The sequence below is a fragment of the Hippocampus zosterae genome, chromosome 13 (genome assembly GCF_025434085.1).
Source record: "Hippocampus zosterae strain Florida chromosome 13, ASM2543408v3, whole genome shotgun sequence".
NCBI lineage: Eukaryota > Metazoa > Chordata > Actinopteri > Syngnathiformes > Syngnathidae > Hippocampus > Hippocampus zosterae.
Genome location: NC_067463.1, coordinates 7,318,927 through 7,337,078, shown reverse-complemented (window position 1 = coordinate 7,337,078; position 18,152 = coordinate 7,318,927). Strand labels below are relative to the sequence as shown.

General features: G+C 43.8%; 2 protein-coding genes across 2 annotated transcripts; both read right to left on the bottom strand.

The window, feature by feature from the left end:
• Nucleotides 1-1,776: 1,776 nt before the first annotated feature.
• On the bottom strand, nt 1,777-13,807 carry prelid1b (PRELI domain containing 1b). Its single transcript, XM_052084740.1, has 6 exons — nt 13,620-13,807; nt 5,584-5,781; nt 5,287-5,512; nt 4,366-4,479; nt 4,043-4,121; nt 1,777-2,660 (listed from the first exon to the last, which is right to left on the bottom strand). The coding sequence occupies exons 2-6, from the start codon at nt 5,673-5,675 to the stop codon at nt 2,539-2,541; spliced, it is 633 nt and encodes a 210-aa protein (XP_051940700.1). The 5' UTR covers nt 5,676-5,781; nt 13,620-13,807; the 3' UTR covers nt 1,777-2,538.
• Nucleotides 13,808-14,139: 332 nt separating this feature from the next.
• On the bottom strand, nt 14,140-16,659 carry gpank1 (G patch domain and ankyrin repeats 1). The gene is made up of 4 exons (XM_052084727.1): nt 15,613-16,659; nt 14,990-15,131; nt 14,847-14,916; nt 14,140-14,686 (listed from the first exon to the last, which is right to left on the bottom strand). Exons 1-4 carry the CDS (start codon nt 16,036-16,038, stop codon nt 14,245-14,247), a joined length of 1,080 nt encoding a protein of 359 aa, XP_051940687.1. The 5' UTR covers nt 16,039-16,659; the 3' UTR covers nt 14,140-14,244.
• Nucleotides 16,660-18,152: the final 1,493 nt, after the last annotated feature.

The following is an 18,152-nucleotide window of genomic DNA, read 5'->3' as shown; positions in this document are numbered from 1 at the left end:
CCACACGTGAGATAAGACCATTAGACCAAAATGATTCGGTGGTAATTGTTTGCCAAAGACAATTACCACAGGCAAGATACAAGAAAAAAACACCGAAAATTTCAAAAAGTCCTAAAATTATGCTGAAGAAATATCCTGTGTTGTTTCAAGTTAAATTTTTTGAGGAAAATGTTCTAAATTGTAGGACCAAAAGCATTGCAAGAAAAAACATCTTTTTCATGACGTGCCTTGTTTAAAAAAAGTATTTTCTTCGTGTGATTTAATTTAAAAAACAGAAACTATGCCGGTCATAATCAGCCAGCGATTCTCCACTGTATCCGCTTGGAAATGCAAATTGGAAGCTGTGACAGCTTAGTGTAGTGTCGCTCTTGCACAGAGATTGAACGCAAAACACAGTGTGACCCCGATGATGAACATTCGTCGTCTCCTGTGCACCGTGCTGTCAAAATCAATATTCCTGCCAAATACAAAAGTCACTTTTGAACACCCTCGCCGTGCTCGAGTAGCTTGTCAAATGTTTGTAATTCTGAGTAGCTTTAAAGGGGAGCAGCCTTTCGAGTAGATTGAAATATGAACAGAGGACACCGAAGAGGAGACGGGGTGTGCACGCGCGAGCGTGAAAAACTATGGAAGCTTGGAGCTGCCAGCGTGGCGTTTTTAAAAAAATGTTGGCCCTACAGACAACCGTGAAACTATGAACGAACGCTTATTTAATTTTTGAACGCATTGCCAAATGCTAAAAGAAAAAACACGTGCATCATAGCATTATGGCAACGTGCTAGCATTTAGCCTGCAACTACGTTTGAACGTATTTATTCGCAAGTGCGTTCTAATGTATTTTCCAGTCAAAAGATTTGGATTCCACGCTTGCATATGAAACCGCCAAAGTGGAGTAAACACTTTTGAGTTGACTATTGCCGCTCAAACATCGTGCAAAGTCGACTGGACGACTTAGCGAAGTCATTCGAACGTCCTCATGAAACCTTTTAACGTAACCATATAATTGTTGGGATGCATTTCGTAAAATTTGGTTGAACGCGCTTGTCAAAACACACGTAGGAACAGAAGTACTTTATTTGAAGTATTTACTTGATGTTTGACCAGATATGTTCGCCCGACGGATACATTCAAACAACTTTGTTCTCCGCTCAAACGACTTCGCCAAGTCCCAAAATGTTGACTCCGCACTGGCGGTTCACTCGCCCGTAGGAGTGTTTCGGCGGTTTGCTAGTCGGGGTAGCGTTCTGTGCCAGAGACCTGTGAGGATGTTCCTGATAGCAAATGTGTATTATGCGTTCAACGAGATGTTATAAAACGTTTGTGTGCGTGTGTGTGTGTGCGTGGATGCATGATTGACTGTGTGCGCGCGAGTGTGTGCGTGTGCACGAGTACCTGGTGCTGGCTACATTTGAGCAAACACTTGAAGGTATAATGTGTACGTTCTCATTGTGATATAATTACAATGTTTTATACTTAAAACGTCACCTCTCTTCATTATTGTCTTGGTGTCAATTTATTTGATTTTTGTTGAATATTTTGGGCTATTCTTTCATAAAAAATCCAATTTCATCCCTCACAAGACTTGGTTGCACAGCTCACTTCTCACGGATTTGTGAGAAATTGTCATTTTCCGTGACTTTATATTGTTTCCCCTCACAATATAACTTCTTTTGCCATGCCTTTATTCTTAGAAAAGGTCCTTTAAAAAACAAATGACGTTTTCCATCAATGTTTTATATAATTTAAATCCTGTGTAGGGAATGTAACGAAAACACATATGTATGCACATTTTATTCAATTTCTCCCTCAATTTTTTTTTTACTGTGAAAGAAATACATGACATTAATCCTTGTGAAAAACTGAACACCTTTTTAAACATTGACCAACATCGAAATTCCAGCGTTTTTAAAGCATTTCAGCCCCAACACGAAACCTCCAAAAATGACCCACTTTTATTAAAAGGGCAAGATGAAAGAAAAGACCAAGTCGATCGACAGTAGATTCTCAATACCCTAAATAGCCTACACAAACATAATTCATTTGCAAAACCGGTCATGACCAGCAACAATTTTGCCTGTGACCATTACATCTTTGCAGTCATTGATATGTGCCATCGTAATGACATCAGCAGGCCTCGATGCACCAGGACCGTCGCCCGTGTGCATCATTTTTCACTTTTTTCTCGTGCTGTGTAAAAAGGATTCCAGCCTTGGACAGCCACTCGGCGAAAGTGTTTTTTTCAGGCATAAGTAAATAATGAGCAAACGACTTTGCGTGCGGGTTGATTGCCGTCGCCGCATGCTTTTGTGACGTCAGATGTGTTTGTTTTTTTAAGACATTCAAAAGTGGGGAAACAATATCACAAAGTACGAAGGAAGAATGATCATTCACCATCAAAAGAGAAAATTGTAGCTTATGATACTGTGCTGAAATGATGGTTGCCGCGGTGAAATGCGCTGCTGGTCCAAACCTTCCAGACCCTTCAAACTGGATGACGAAGGAGAAGAGAGGTTTTGTGATCCTTCAATCACTCCTCCGTCAGACGTAATGCTGCGGGTTCTGCGTGGTCGAAGCGGTAGAGGTCAGGCTCTGAGGGGCTCCCATCGCCACATCGGAGGTTTCCTTCACCGATCCCCGAAGCAGCCGTTGCAGCGTCTCTCCTGCGTACACGCAAATGCACAAAACCAAAAACGCTGGGTATGACTTTGACGCCAGTTTCAGACACGTTGCATTCTATTCCTGTCTGAGCTGACCTGAAAGCACCCGCCATGTTGGAGAACATGCCGCTACAACAGATCGGGTACCCACTTTGGTTGGGCCCCAAACAGCTAGTTCAAAAAACATGTATTTGTATTTGTTTTTCTGAATAATACGAAGGTGTACCAAATTCACACATACATTTTAGCTACGTGTGAGGAAATATTGGTCACAGCTTCTTAAATAAATAAATGGAATGCAGATCAGGCACTACACCGGGGCTAGGGGTGCGACAGCCCCGTCCGAAATCTGTGTAGCCTCAGTTAAGCCCCTCCAGGATCTTATTTGATATTCAAAAATATATTTAGAACATCTCCTCCCCCCGTGTATCAGTCAAGCCACTTTAGCGCTGGAAGAGAAAAAAAACCTGGAGCCATCTCTGACTGTTTAAGTAAATTCAATATTCCTTGAAAATGTCAGCGATGAAATTAGCATGATTCGTCACCACAGCTAGACTGACAACTGGCTCAACCGCTTTTTGCTCGCTGTAACTCATAGGTTTGTGTGTGTGTGTGTGTGGAGTGGGGGTGTGGGGGGGTTACGCTTCATTGTTTCAAAACCTTGACCCAATGTGAAATCCTCCACCCAATAAATTAGCATTAGCTAGCACTGGGTGAGCTATATCATCCAATTTTGGGTTACTTTTGACCCAGCAGTATGAATGAATTGGCGATGACATTTCACAGGGATGTTTCACTGGACTATCTCGACACGCGCTGTTATTTCGGGTGTTTTGCACAGTATCTAATACACAGTGGATGAATTAAAAAAAAAAGTGATTGAAATTGTGGTTGACTGCACTGCCCTTCACTGGCCGCCTCCTCCATGCACTCGCATCGAACATTTGACTTGATGGTTAGGAAATATCCTCACATTCACGTTTGCGCCGTCCAAAAAATGCTGTGTGAAACTACCTACTTGTACTCACTAGAACATAGGTGTCAAAGTCAAGGCTCGGGGGCCAGATCCGGCCTGCCGAGTCATTTTATGTGACCCGCGGGAGCAAATCATGTGCGTCAACTCTCATGGTCCTTGCTGGAATCTGTACCGTAATGTCAAACTGTCACGGGTAATAAATAACGTTGAGATTTTGCATCGGCCCTCCGAGGGAAGCCGCAACTCCGAAATGGTCCGCAAAAAAAAATAAAATAGTTTGACACCCTTGCACTAGTACCAATCGCTCACTCTTCGACTGGACGAACGAGGAGTTTTTCCTCCAGTAATGTTTCCCAATTAGACGCTGTGTGTCGGTTTTTTTTAACTGCATTTCGTTACGCGAACCCACCTTGAAGGTTCGACAGCGCGTATTCCAGTCCTTTCATGGCTCTCACTTGGTTGCTTTTGAAGCGCGCCAATCCAAACTCCTGAGTGCGGCGGACAGGGGGGTTGGGGGGTGGGGGACAGGAAACGGCTTTACATGGAAGACAGATATGAAGGACACAACTTCCTGTTTTGAACGTCTGAAGGATTGTTATGCTCCCGCGGAGAACAATTCACTTGGACTTTCAAACCCGCTGACTGCGTGTCAACAATCCAAATAACGTGTAGTTTTACGCACGTGCTTATGACCTCGCTGTAAATAAAAGCAACAAAAAGACACGCAGGCACCTGGATGGGTCTGGAGAAGCCGTAAATGCCGGAGGTGATCCAGGCCTCTCGTTTCAGCTGGGTGACGCCCGGCTGTTCTGCCGAGTCTCGGAAAACACATCGCTCCTCCACAGACTGGCGAGGGAACACAGAAAAAGACAAGTCCGACAAACACTTTTGACATGCACCTGTAAAAATGGCCATTACTGCCACCTAGAGGCCACTATTGGAAATCTTCCCTGTATGATAAGGTTTTCACATGTTAAGTTTCATGGAAGTTAATTAACTTGAGAACTAGATATGACTGTTCAAATTCAAATGTTACTGAAAAAAAAAAGAAAAAGTCCAGAACTTAAAAAGGGCAGCAGAAAGGCCTGGAAAAGTATTTCAACTGAAGAATACAACATTCTGCTAAAGTCAAAAGGGTCGCAGGCTTGATGCAAGTGAGGGTTATGCCACTTAATATTAAATGTTAGTCACTTTCAGTTAATTTAACAATGTCCGTTCCAATAATTTTGCTCAATTGAAAAAACAAACAAACAAAAAAAATACATCCCGATGTAAATACCATTGTATAAAAGCTAGAGTTCTGAACGTTTGTTTCATACTCATCTTTTGACATGAACCCCTAATGATTTGAGTGTGCTGTACAACAAAATAATTTAACTTTGTTGTTCCGGTATTTTGTTGAGTGAAACATTAAAATAAGGTCACAATAAGTATTGTGCAATTAAGTTAACGACAATAACTAAACCTTCCTTCTTTTGTATGGCAGACGAGTATTTTTTTAATCACTCTTTTTATTTTCTTCATTTGATTTGCCGAATTTTTTTAACTTTTTTTTTTTCAGTGTCTGGGACACATTTTAAATTGCCAAATGGATGAAGTTGTTCTACAATATTAACGCAGATCTCGCATACAAAGCAAGAAAGGCCTTCTGACCATGAGAGTTGTGTGGTTGAGGTTCCACGTATAGGTTGTCAGACTGCGGCTGATCGGGTCCACGATGGTGTCCTCCACAATGTACACGGAGCGCGACATTCCAGCAGGGAAGAAGCGCTCGGCCCATCGAGGCAGCCGGTTGGTCTTGGTGAGCAGACGTCTGGAGAGGAGCCTGTGGTCTGTGGTCACTTCGCGGTACACGACGTCCTCCGTGAGAACGTGAGTGCTGGACAACAACGATGACGCTTCAAGCGCTTAAACGTACAAATGACTTGATACGACGGTGTCTTGTGTTACCTGAAGGGATTGGGATAGCGCTGCCAAAATGCCGACACGACATGATCCCAGGCGGCATTAATGTCACATTTGGTAGTAAAGTACTTGACCATTGTTGTCCTGTCTGTGGTCCCACTGATGCGTCAACGTGCAGTCACTTGTTGTGACGGCACAAAAAGACAAACGGGATGCTGACTCCATCCAAAGTCTGGTACAGTCCTGTCGACATGAAATGACAATGCCTCCTCATAAGTATTAATGGGGAGATGTGATCGTCTCTTTGTTAATTGCTTGCTGTATGTATACAAATGGTGAGTCTCTTGAGTAGCTGCCCAACCTTTCCGCTGTTAAGGAATTATTCCGCTAGAAGTAGTAGTAGAACATTGTTGAATTTCATCTTGGTATGAGAACTATTGACACTAGTCTCTCTCCCGAACATCTGCTGAAGTAGTTAAAAAGGATGTACTTTGAAGTTTAGAGCCCATCTCCCTTTGGTTAATTAACAGCCCCCCAAGGGCTTTTATTGCCTCCACTTCCTCATGAAAGTCCCTGAAGGCTCTCAAGTGCCCTCAAAGAGGAACCCTAATCTCAAGATCTGTGACCAGCAGCAGTGGTCTATACTTTGTCATCATATCAAAATCGAACTTTGCTTGATCTTCCTTATTTCTGCTTTTTACTTGGTTATGGTGTTGTTCCTTCCTGTTGGTTGTGTTTGTTCAGACACTGAAAGAAACAATGTACAAATGCGGTTGAAGGTATTTCCTGCTCAATGTTATTACAATCAACTTTAGTGCCCTCGGCCCCCACCACTTCTGGGGCCCCCCTCCGCGGGACATGTTTTAGAGGAGCTGTTATCTCCGGTATCTTTGTTCCTGCCATCGCACCAAATGGGGGGTAGTGGTGGTCTGGTCTCACCTCACCGCTCCTGGCTTCCTCCGGCCACACCGGGTCAGATGACATGTTACTTTCTTTGTTTCGGGATTTGCATGAGAGGCGTACCTCCCCGCCCCTCATTATCATATTGTCTCTATATAATCTCATGAACGTGTTTCTTCGGGGCTTCCTGATGAAATCTGAGACTCACAGGAGCCCGAATCGATTCGTGTTGCGTTGCGATAAACTGAAGAAAAGACTACGTGGTGTTGGGTCTTCTTCCACCTTATAGAGAGATAAAAGAATCTGTAACCAAGGAAGGGCCAAGAGCAAATTGACAGCTCCCATTCCTCAACAAATGGCGTCACGAACAGGATCTCTCTGGAAAAAGACTGACACCGGTTTCAGGACCTTCAGACTCAGGCAGTAACCAAGGAGCGCTCCACTATAACCAGGTAAGACACACCTGTTCCTGTTATTACGGGCAAAGTGTCAAGATTCGGCTTATGTCCAATAAGGACCGATCAAATCAAACTGCTCTGAACCTGAATGTGTTGAACCAAGTATAGTAATTGGGTCTTGTAGGTGGCAAATAACAAATTGATAATGAGTTCGTAGGACTGACGACTGGAGATCGCGGTCTGAGTAAAATGAAGTACTGTACAGGAAAAAGGAATTAAGGTATAGGTGTGAGGTATATTCAAAACAATATACCGTCCAAACTTTGCCACTGAGTCGTAGATAACTGAATTGGCACAGTTATTGAGGCACCACGTAGGCGGTTTAAATTAGGTAGAACCGCTGAGTCGTAGGTTTGGCTAGTAGCTGACGAGCAAAGACCATACTGAGTTCGTAGGCATTTAAAAAATTAGTGGTTAATTGCTGAGGCAGGTCCAGGTAATTTGTATTATTCTGGATGCTGTTAAATTGTTGTAGGACTGACGACTGGAGATCGCGGTCTGAGTAAACAGCTGTACATTTAGGGCAAGTTAGGGACAGCTCCATTGTTACAATTGGAGAATTACGTGACGTCACACGGTCCATAAGGGAGTATATTGGACGGTGAGTATTATAAAAACATGGTGAACTGTAAGATGGACGGAACGCCTGAAGGCAAGAAAACAGTTGAAATACCGTCTGGTGGTAAGTAGGAAAGAAAGGAAGGCGAATGCATTGCGCAGAGAGAGAAAAGGGCGAATGCACTGCGCAGAGGGGTAAGTAAAGCGAGAAAACAAGGTCTTAAGAATAAATTGTAAGAATAAGACAATAGTTTGAAATATAAAAAGAAAAAACTAAGTGTATTCAATTTGAGCTATAATAATGATATTATAATGATGATACGTTTTATTTGTGGCGGTCTTTTTATGAACTCAGGGACACCTTACAACAAGCAGTTAAAATCACGAATACTATGTTAAGATCAACATCAAATAAAATAAGAAAAAATACAACAACAGAAAGAATAATGGCTTTATGATCCGAGTGAATAGGCTTGTCCAAACAGATGTGTTTTGAGGCGGAATTTAGAATGTGTTAATGAGTCTGTATTACGAAGGTCAGCGGGGAGTGTGTTCCAGAGCTGGGGAGCAGATCAACTGAAGGCTCTGTTTCCCATGGTGACGAGACGAGCAGGGGGGGCAGAGAGAAGGAGAGAGGAGTAGGAACGAAAAGAGCGGACAAGTGTAGGAATGTGGATGAGGTCAGATAGGTATGGAGGGGCTAGGTTATGGATGGCTTTGAATGTGAGGAGTGAGGAAAGAGCGGAGCCGGTGGATGTTTCTAAGATGATAATATGATGTGGTTGATATGCGAGGGGACAAGAGAGGGTCAAGTTGACAAGTAGAGGTTCTTCTATATATTGCATTTCATGGGCAGTTTGACCACTGCCTTCGACATTGGAAAAAGAAAAAAATATATAACCAAAGTAACTCGACAAAGTTATGATAAACAAGGCAGCGAGGATGCCTCCTTCACCGCATGAGGTGACGAGCGCTAAAATTATGACCTCATTACAGGCGCCGAGTGGTCACTTGTACATAGACAAGGCAGAAGAAATTGGAGCGGAAGGTCAATCTGCAGGCAGAGAGACCTGAGCTCACCATAGACACGAAAACGTGTCTATATTCATCACAATCGCAGACACTGTTGTGAGGGTTACAGATATTGAGTGAATTAAAAAAAAAAAAAAAAAAATTTTATAAACGTCTTAACAGAGGGGCACTTTAATCATTGTGTAGGCTCCACAGGCAAGTCTGTAAGCACAAACCTACAGGAAGGGGGGTAAGGCATACTGGCCATTTGACTGGCCCCCACCTGAATCCCTTGTGTGCCAAGCTTCCCCCTGATCTGCCCAGGGTGGTTCATAAACAATTGGTAAAAGTAGAAAAATGTATGCAAATTAAACAGGATAATGAAAGCATGAGTGTTTGGGATGCAACCACTTTTGTAACTAAGGAGACTGAATTGACGAGGCAAATGTTGCTGGATTTGCCTAAAATTGACTATGACATACAGTTGTGGGCGATAGACTGGCTTAAGAGTAAGTATTTACCCAAAGAGATTACGGACCTTTTAGAGGGAATAGTCTCTTGCAAATTGACTAGGTTGAATGATAGAAAATCAGACGCGCTGAGTTCCCTTTATGCAACAACATGGGGTCCTTCACAACAACTGGCGTTTGAATTGCTATCTGAGGTACACCCAATGACTTATTTGGTTAATTGTATGGATGCTTGGGTGACTGTCACAGGACAGGACCCCAATAGTCATCCATTGAATCAGGCTTTGTTCAGGCAAGCAGTGCTGGGGGGTTGTCCGTCTGATGTGCAGAAAATGATGACTAACTCTCTCACTCTCCCCACTTCAGATGACGTGAATTGGCGAACTCATTTCCTATATTATGTGCAGCAATCTCGAATGAGAGCCGAGGAAGAGACTGAGAAAACATCCAAGCTACAGAACAACTTTTTGAATTCACAAATACAAGAGGCTAAGAGAGCCTCCAGTAATGCATGCAAAAAAGAGAAACTTGGGAGATCTAATCAAATGTCAATCAGTGTCTCTCAACAGGCTCCACCACGGCTGATCACACCCACACCGCAGCTCCAAGCCACACCTCAACATTACGGCCTGCCCACAAGGCAGGGCCGAGACGCATGGCTGGGGGGAGGTCTGAGACGGGAAGGTGGGCGTGGACGAGGAAGTCACGGGAGCCAAGCTGGCTGTTTCATTTGTGGTGATGTGAATCATTGGACAAGGAAATGCCCGCACCGCCGGCACCCACCTGTTCGTCAATCAGGCTATGATCAACAAGCTCTGACTCCTCCTCCGCAAAACCAACAACAATGACAGGATACTGCACCTCCAAATGGACAATACCCATCTGCTCCATGGGTACCCGAATCCCCAACAATAGGGATCACTGCTGGCCTCACTGAAAGACTGTCATGAACTTGAACATGCTGGACTACGCTCGCTCCCAATGCAGGCTGATACAAGACTGACTATTGCTAAAGTCAGCCGATGACCCACCACTGAACTCTGTCTTCCAACAGTATCGGCTTTGGTCTCCTTAGACTTCCTCCATATGACCTTACCATCCGCTGATCGGTCCTTCCCACTGCACAATGCTTTTGACAAACTAGAGATTGAAATTTGTCGCATGGCCTGGTTGGGTGAAACACAAGGCAATTTATTTAATGTTCCCTCCTCCTCAATTATTGTAGGTCCTGAAGGGTGTGGCAGCCAGAGTGGACCTGTCAGAGGATCTCATCTCATTGACTGGTATCTAGGCCTGACATGGCCGCGCCGCTCATACTTTTTGCCGTCTACTCAAATATCCAACAATTCTCATTCGTACACATTTTTTGTAATCGATTTGGCTAAGGTTTTTTCCATATACCTCTTTCAGAATCGTATAGGGAATTTTCTCATTCTCTCACCTTGGAGTTAAGTTTTACTACACTCGGTTGGCCCACGTATTCGATTTTGTCTTCTGGAATTTTTATTCAAGTGCTTAAACACCTAATCTACTCTTTCCGACCTACGGATGGCGTTGTACATATTCGGCATGGTAATGTTCTTATCGATGCATCATCTAAGATTTGCTGTTTGGAAGCCGCAAGGTGGCTCCTTTGACGTTTGGCTTTTTGCGGTTTCAAACTATCGCATGTGAAAATTACAATGCGCACTGCCTTTATATTTTTGGGGAGACTGAACACATCAGAAGGTACAGCGATGCCGGTTTCTTTTGTGCAGCCTGGTCTAGCTGATTTACTTAGATGTTTCTGAAAAAGAAGGTTCTGTTTCTGTGGTTCTTTTTCAGAAAAGAGAGGGGAATGTGAATGGCAGGAACGTGAACAACAGGGAAGTAAAAGACCAATTTTGATGAATTTTGACATACGTCAGCAGGCAATTGGACCCAATTGAACAAAAATATTCAGCATGCATCAGATATGCGGCAGCATGAGGCAAATGTTTACAATAAAAAATTTCAAAAACTGCCACAGGAACATCGATTCAACATAGTGAAGAAAAAACAAAGAAACAAAAAACTTAGAGAGGCTCTGCTAAAACCAAAAGAAGTAGTTATTAAATGCAGGACACATATTAGAAGGGCTTTTCCCACGTAAAAGTAAGGAATGACAAAGCAGACTAGATGACTAAAGAGACAGCAGAAGACGACTTGATCTTTAGTGATGGAAGTGGAATCAAAAATGGGAAATTGTATGTTTTCCAAACTAACAACCTTATTTCAGACCAAGAGAGGGTATCCCGGAGGAGAAGAACTAACCGGGTGGCCAGGGATGAGACTGGTTTGTATCGGCATGAAATTGATGGACGTCCAGTCCCGTCGGCAACTAAATTGAAGACTCCAATTCGGGAGGCATGGGTTTTTTCATCTGCAATTCAAGGTAAGCTCGAACCAACGTATCAGAGGCTTACTGTATATCAAAAACTCAGATGGTGATGACCTCAGAGAAATCGGATTGGGATGAGGCGCTACCACTTGCGCTTTCACCATGAGGTCCACCACGGGTCTCACACCTTTTAAGATGGGACATGACCAGGAGTTCCCCGCTCCATGGCAATCCATGGACCCGGGAGCTCTTCAACAAACGCTTCGCCATGAAGCAGACAAGGAGTCATTGAGTGTTCTCGTCTCCTATTTTCAGGAGCGGACGAGACTCCTGGGTGACCACCCCGAGACCACAGACGTATCCCGAGCATGTGTATCTGGGGGTCCTACAGCGGAAGGGGCACCAGCCGAGATGAATGGGACCACGCAGAGTGACAGAAAGGACCCATCACGCTGTCTACCGAGAAGGAATGCGTCAGCCCCAAGAAGCGTCTCCAACTTCAAAAGTGACCTTCGGAAGGACGACTGGACGTGAAACCAAGACAAAGTTCTCAGGGGGCCCAGAACTAATAACATATCTTCCTGATTATACTGGTTATTTTGGTCTCTATTTCTACTAATGTGGGCACTAATGTCAGGCTTCACTGAGACGGTTATTTCCGGCTGTAGTTTGTTTGATGATGCTTTGCACAAGACAGAATTGGTCGTTCCGCTTTGACGACGGAGTTTGACACCGAAGTTTTGTGATCACAATATTAATTGTGATCAAGAGAGGGATTGTTAAGGAATTATTCCGCTAGAAGTAGTAGTAGAACATTGTTGAATTTCATCTTGGTATGAGAACTATTGACACTAGTCTCTCTCCCGAACATCTGCTGAAGTAGTTAAAAAGGATGTACTTTGAAGTTTAGAGCCCATCTCCCTTTGGTTAATTAACAGCCCCCCAAGGGCTTTTATTGCCTCCACTTCCTCATGAAAGTCCCTGAAGGCTCTCAAGTGCCCTCAAAGAGGAACCCTAATCTCAAGATCTGTGACCAGCAGCAGTGGTCTATACTTTGTCATCATATCAAAATCGAACTTTGCTTGATCTTCCTTATTTCTGCTTTTTACTTGGTTATGGTGTTGTTCCTTCCTGTTGGTTGTGTTTGTTCAGACACTGAAAGAAACAATGTACAAATGCGGTTGAAGGTATTTCCTGCTCAATGTTATTACAATCAACTTTAGTGCCCTCGGCCCCCACCACTTCTGGGGCCCCCCTCCGCGGGACATGTTTTAGAGGAGCTGTTATCTCCGGTATCTTTGTTCCTGCCATCGCACCAAATGGGGGGTAGTGGTGGTCTGGTCTCACCTCACCGCTCCTGGCTTCCTCCGGCCACACCGGGTCAGATGACATGTTACTTTCTTTGTTTCGGGATTTGCATGAGAGGCGTACCTCCCCGCCCCTCATTATCATATTGTCTCTATATAATCTCATGAACGTGTTTCTTCGGGGCTTCCTGATGAAATCTGAGACTCACAGGAGCCCGAATCGATTCGTGTTGCGTTGCGATAAACTGAAGAAAAGACTACGTGGTGTTGGGTCTTCTTCCACCTTATAGAGAGATAAAAGAATCTGTAACCAAGGAAGGGCCAAGAGCAAATTGACAGCTCCCATTCCTCAACACCGCTAATCACGTGGTGAGTCACCACCTAGTAGACGATAGAAAATGTACACTACAGGATTCAAATATTAATGTACACGTAATATGTATGTAATTGTCACAGTTTTTTTAAAAGAGAAAGCACTCTCCACTGCCATACGTTATGTTTAAAACAGCCATTCAAGTTCTTTTATGAGGCTTCACGTGGTGAATAAAGCTAAAAACACTAAACAATGTATGCAATCGATTCATTCCTGAAACGTGTTTAACGTATTGATAGTTTAGTATTTAATCGGATATTGTATAAGAACATGACCTTGACAACACGCTGGAAGTTTACTTCTTGTGAATTACGTTTTTGTCCAGCAACTACATTCAGAATATGCAAAGAGCAAGCGCACAATATTGATTTTAAGCATCGCGTTAGTTCCTAGTAGATAGGCTAAAGGTTAATCCACTAGCATGCTAATGTTGCTAAAGCTAAACGACAGCGAGCATCAAGCACAGTAATCCGCAGGAACAGCCACATATCACATATGAATCGTCATAGTTGCCACGCACGTGATGATGATTGACATTTGAGCATCTTGCGTTGGAAAGAGAGAGAAGTAAACAAGAGTGGAAGTTAGCTAGCAAATACGAAAAGGATAGACGCCGGCGACAGTGAAGAAACATCAACTTTTTACCTGTTATTTCGACAGAAGAAATGCCGGCTGAAATATGCCTGGACTGAGTCTCTTCTTGTTCAAGAGCATAGATACAAGACTATGACAAGCCATTTTACACCAAAAAACATAGTTGGCTCGCTATTCTACACCATATGAAACTTTGACGCCATCTCGTTTCTGCGGCCAAGTGAGGAACTGCAAACATGGCGCCGGTAAGTCAAACACCAATAAAGGTGATCCACTGTTAAGATATTACTACTCCGACTCCTTGTGATGCATATTACCAGAATTTTCTCTTCCGATAGCTAAGCACGTTCTTGACAAGCGAGCATTGCAGCTAACTCAGCTAGCACGCTGTTCAGCAAAATTTCTCAATGTGAGCAACCATCCATTACTTGAATCGCTTCATTCCCATGAGGATCGCAGGTGTGTTGATGCCGATCCCAGCTGACTTCAGGCACCCTGAACTGGTTGCCACCCAATTCCGGAACATTGCTTTGCAAACCTTTATTGTAATTGGAGTACTCTACAACCAAAATTAAATTAGCATAAAATAAAATGTTATTTTCTCTCTCTCACTCACACGTGCATTTTCAGCTCTTGTATGTGTTACAAATGTGAAATAACACAAGCATTGTTTGCGTCACAGATAAAAAGAGGCACGGAAGTCCCTTTCCCAGTCCTTCTCTTGTTGTTCTTTCCTCCGACTTTCCTCTTTGGTCGTTCCCTTCTGTCCCTGCCCCTCTTTCTCTGTATGCGCTGCTTTCACCGCACTCCGATCCCCCGCTTTGAAGTGAGTCACTCTGGCTCTCACCCTCGCCCCGTAGCCGAGGCCTTTCTGGTCCCTCTTAAGGACTGTGGTCACAGGTCGCTTGGAACCCCGGCCCTCCGGACCCAGCCCCCTGCCGGGCTGCCAGCCGCAGTTGAGCATCATCTTGTAACCGTTGGCGGAGGGAGGGAGACAGTAATAAGGGCTTGGTGGGGGTCTTTTCATATTGAACTGATGCAGTGTGGAGGAGAGATGTGATGATAGGCTGCTTGTGTGGTCCACACCGCACACGTCGCACCGCTGAGGCTGCACCGAGCTGCGGACACACAAAAGGCAACGTTCCAATCGCCTCCACTCTACAGTAATTTTCACTGTGGACGGTTCACTTGAAAATACACAAACATCACCTCCCTTTGTGCAGGTGTCTTTGGGTGTCTGGGTCAGCTCTCGCACATCAGTAAGGAAGGCTAACTAACCTGGTGTCAGTTTGTCTCTTTGGACTCCTGCCGTAGTTCTCCAGCTCCTCCAACACACCGCTGTGGCCCGCTGAGGAGGAGCCGAGTGATAGGTCACGTGACAAATATGTCATGAAATCAACATGAGGCGGATGTTTACATACCCTCCGATGCGAGATCTTTGGCATCCCTGCCCTGAGTGTCGACAACACCCACCCAGGCGGCGCCTTGCTCCAGGAGCAACCTCACAGCAGCTCTTTGTCCCGACCAGCTTGCGCACATCAGACCTGTCCAAAAAAATGTATCCTGGAAAACAATGAAGAGTGTACACTTATTCCTGAACTGTAGCAAAAATGGGCAATTAGCCTTGAAGTTAGTGATTGCTGAAGACAGTACTCAGGTCGCAGATAGAGCTGGGTGACTCTCAAGTAGAAACACCAGAAGAAGCCCGTGTCCAGAGGAAGGACGTCCAGCAACCGTTTGAGACTTGTAGTTTACTTTATCACACCGTATTGAGTAAAGTTTGGACTTCGCCAAATATTGCATGTACTGAAATAATAAGAAATGTTGCTCAAAAAACGAATTAAAGTTAACTACATAGAAAACAACATTACTTCCATTTGGTTGTTGCTGTTTAGAATTTATTCGACAAAAAAACTGCTGTTAAAATGTTTATTAAATTCAAAACAAAACCGGTCAAAATCTTAATCAGAGCGTGCACCTGGTTGGTTATTTGTGTAATGTTCATATTGTTACTTCGCTCGTTACTAATAAGAACGTAACCTACCTGAAAGTTGATGTCCACCCCCTGCGACAGCAAGTCTTTCAGCCCAGTGAGGTCTCCATCTTGGGCAAAGCGCAGCAGCTTGAGACCTTGAAGCTCTGACAACGTTTCAGAGTTGACGTACCCGCCTGACGTCTCTCTTATTCGGGTGCCTTCTCCTCCTCCGGCCGCTCTTTGCGCCACCACGGTGTCCGTATCAGTCCTCCTTCTACTGTCCCTTTTGCTGGATCGCCTCTTCTTTTGTTTATTTCGACGACTCTGTTCACATTGTCTTTTCAAAGTCACTTGATCATCTTGGAGGAGGTTTTCATAGAATTGTCTGGCCTCTTGTCCGCCAGAGGTGCTGCTTGTTTGGGAAGGTGATGACTCAAACGCCTCGATGCTGAAAATGTCCTGTTTTCTGGCAAGGGTAAAACCCAATGCAGCCATTGTGACGGAATAACTTCACTATCTGATTTTACATACCCCGTGAGACAATTTGTTATGCATGTTATTAAGTATGACACGAACGTTACGCCTGACAACAAGCTAACATAGCATTAGCTAACACTTTTCTCGGGAATTAAGAGACGTTTGTTAGACAGCGTCGTTGAATGAAAAGCACTACGTGTAACTCTTCACGTTTCGAGATTTGTACGATTAAACTAGCTATACTGTAGTTCAACAAAAGCGACAATGCGTCGCTAACGTAAAGAAGTGAAGTTACTGATCTATCTTAACACTGAGTACTCTAAACTCAATGAGTTTTTAAAGACGTCAATTTACTGCCCAAATTACGATATCCGGACACGTCAACGTCATGTTAGCATGCAAATAAGTGAAGAAAGCCGCAACGCGAAGCTGTTGACGAGCGTTTGCATGTTTTTGTTTCCTCGTCGTTTACTAAAATGTAGTTGCGTTACGCTGGTCAATATTGAGTGCTGCCCCCTACCGAGGAAGAGCAAAAAGTGCTCAAAATGTAGTTCCAAAATCCCCAAAATAACAGAAATGTTTGGTCATGCCTTCGTGGTTGGTTGAGAGCAGGACATAAACATCATCACGCTGAACAATTTCTTCTTCTTAAAGTAATAAAGGTGGTTGCGGCAACAACACAGGTGGGGGCTGCCCCAAAAAGAATTAGAGGCGACTTGCAATAAGTGTGTGTCAAATTTAACACACGCGCACGTGGACATAACCGAAAAATACGACCACCTTACTACACGTGGTCATTTTTTTTCGTCTAAAAATGCCTTACTATACATGGTCGGTTTTTTCCGGCTAAAAACACCTTACTCTTCATTTTTGTTTTTTTCCGGCAAAAAACGCCTGACTATGCATGGTCGTTTTTTCGGCTAAAAACACCTTACTATACGTGGTTGTTTTTTTTGTGTCGAAAAACGCTTTACTATCAGTGGCGGTTCTGGGGGAGGGCCAACGGAGGCCAGTGCCCCTGTAGCACTGATTCTGCCCCCCCCCTCCGAACGTAGATTACGCAGTCGCACCGAGTCGCCGATGCGAAAAGTGGACCAAAGTCCGTGATTTAACATTCTCGTGGGACCCTTTAGTGCGCTGCACCACTTAAAAATGAGCGGGAAATGAGAAGCAGTCCGCAGAGAAGGAACTTACCACGACGTGCGCGCGTGTGTAAATTTTTTAGTCTCCCTTTTTATTTTTATTTAACAGGATCAATATATAAGACATTGCCTTTTAAAATTTGGATAATTATATGCATGTAAAACATCTAGCTTCAGTGTATTTGCAATTTTTGTACCCGGCAGGCTGGTACCATATCCCCTGGCTTGAATATTCTCAACAGATGGACACGGTGTATTGTTACGCTTGCAGACATTTTAGCCCTCCTAATACTGTTTTTTTCTCATCACTGTAATGTTATGACTACAATTTCAAAGTTTGAAGAAATAAAAAGTCATGTAAGATGTTGAATCTGTCTTTTTAGCCCTGGGTTGAATGTGCCCCCCCATCAAAACCCCTGGCCCCAGCCCGGCCCCCTTAGTGAAATTGATCCAGAACCGCCACTACTTACTATACAGTACATGGTCGTTTTTTTCGGCTAAAAACACCTTACTCTTCCTAGTCTTTTTTTTCAGGCTAAAAACGCCTTACTATACGTGGTAGTTATTTCGGCTAAAAATACCTTGCTATACGTGGTCGGGTTTTTTTTCGTCTAAAAACGCCGTACTATACAGTCGTTTTTTTCCGGCTAAAAATACCTTACTCTTCATGGTTGTTTTTTTTCGTCAAAAAACACCCTACTATACATGGTGGTTTTTTTGGCTAAAAATGCCTTACTATACATCACTGGTGTCAAACTCATTTCACATGGTGGGCCACATACGGCCTCGGTAGATGTCAAGTGGGCCGGACCATTAAAATTATACCATACTTTGCTCTAAACAACCAAAACAACATGTATTTCCTTTGTTTTGGTATAAAGAAGCACAAGAACATTTGGAAAATGTTGAAATTTAATGAACGTATCTTTTACAAAACATTTCATGGAGCACCTTACATTTCCTTCAACAATGGCTGGCAACCGATTCAGG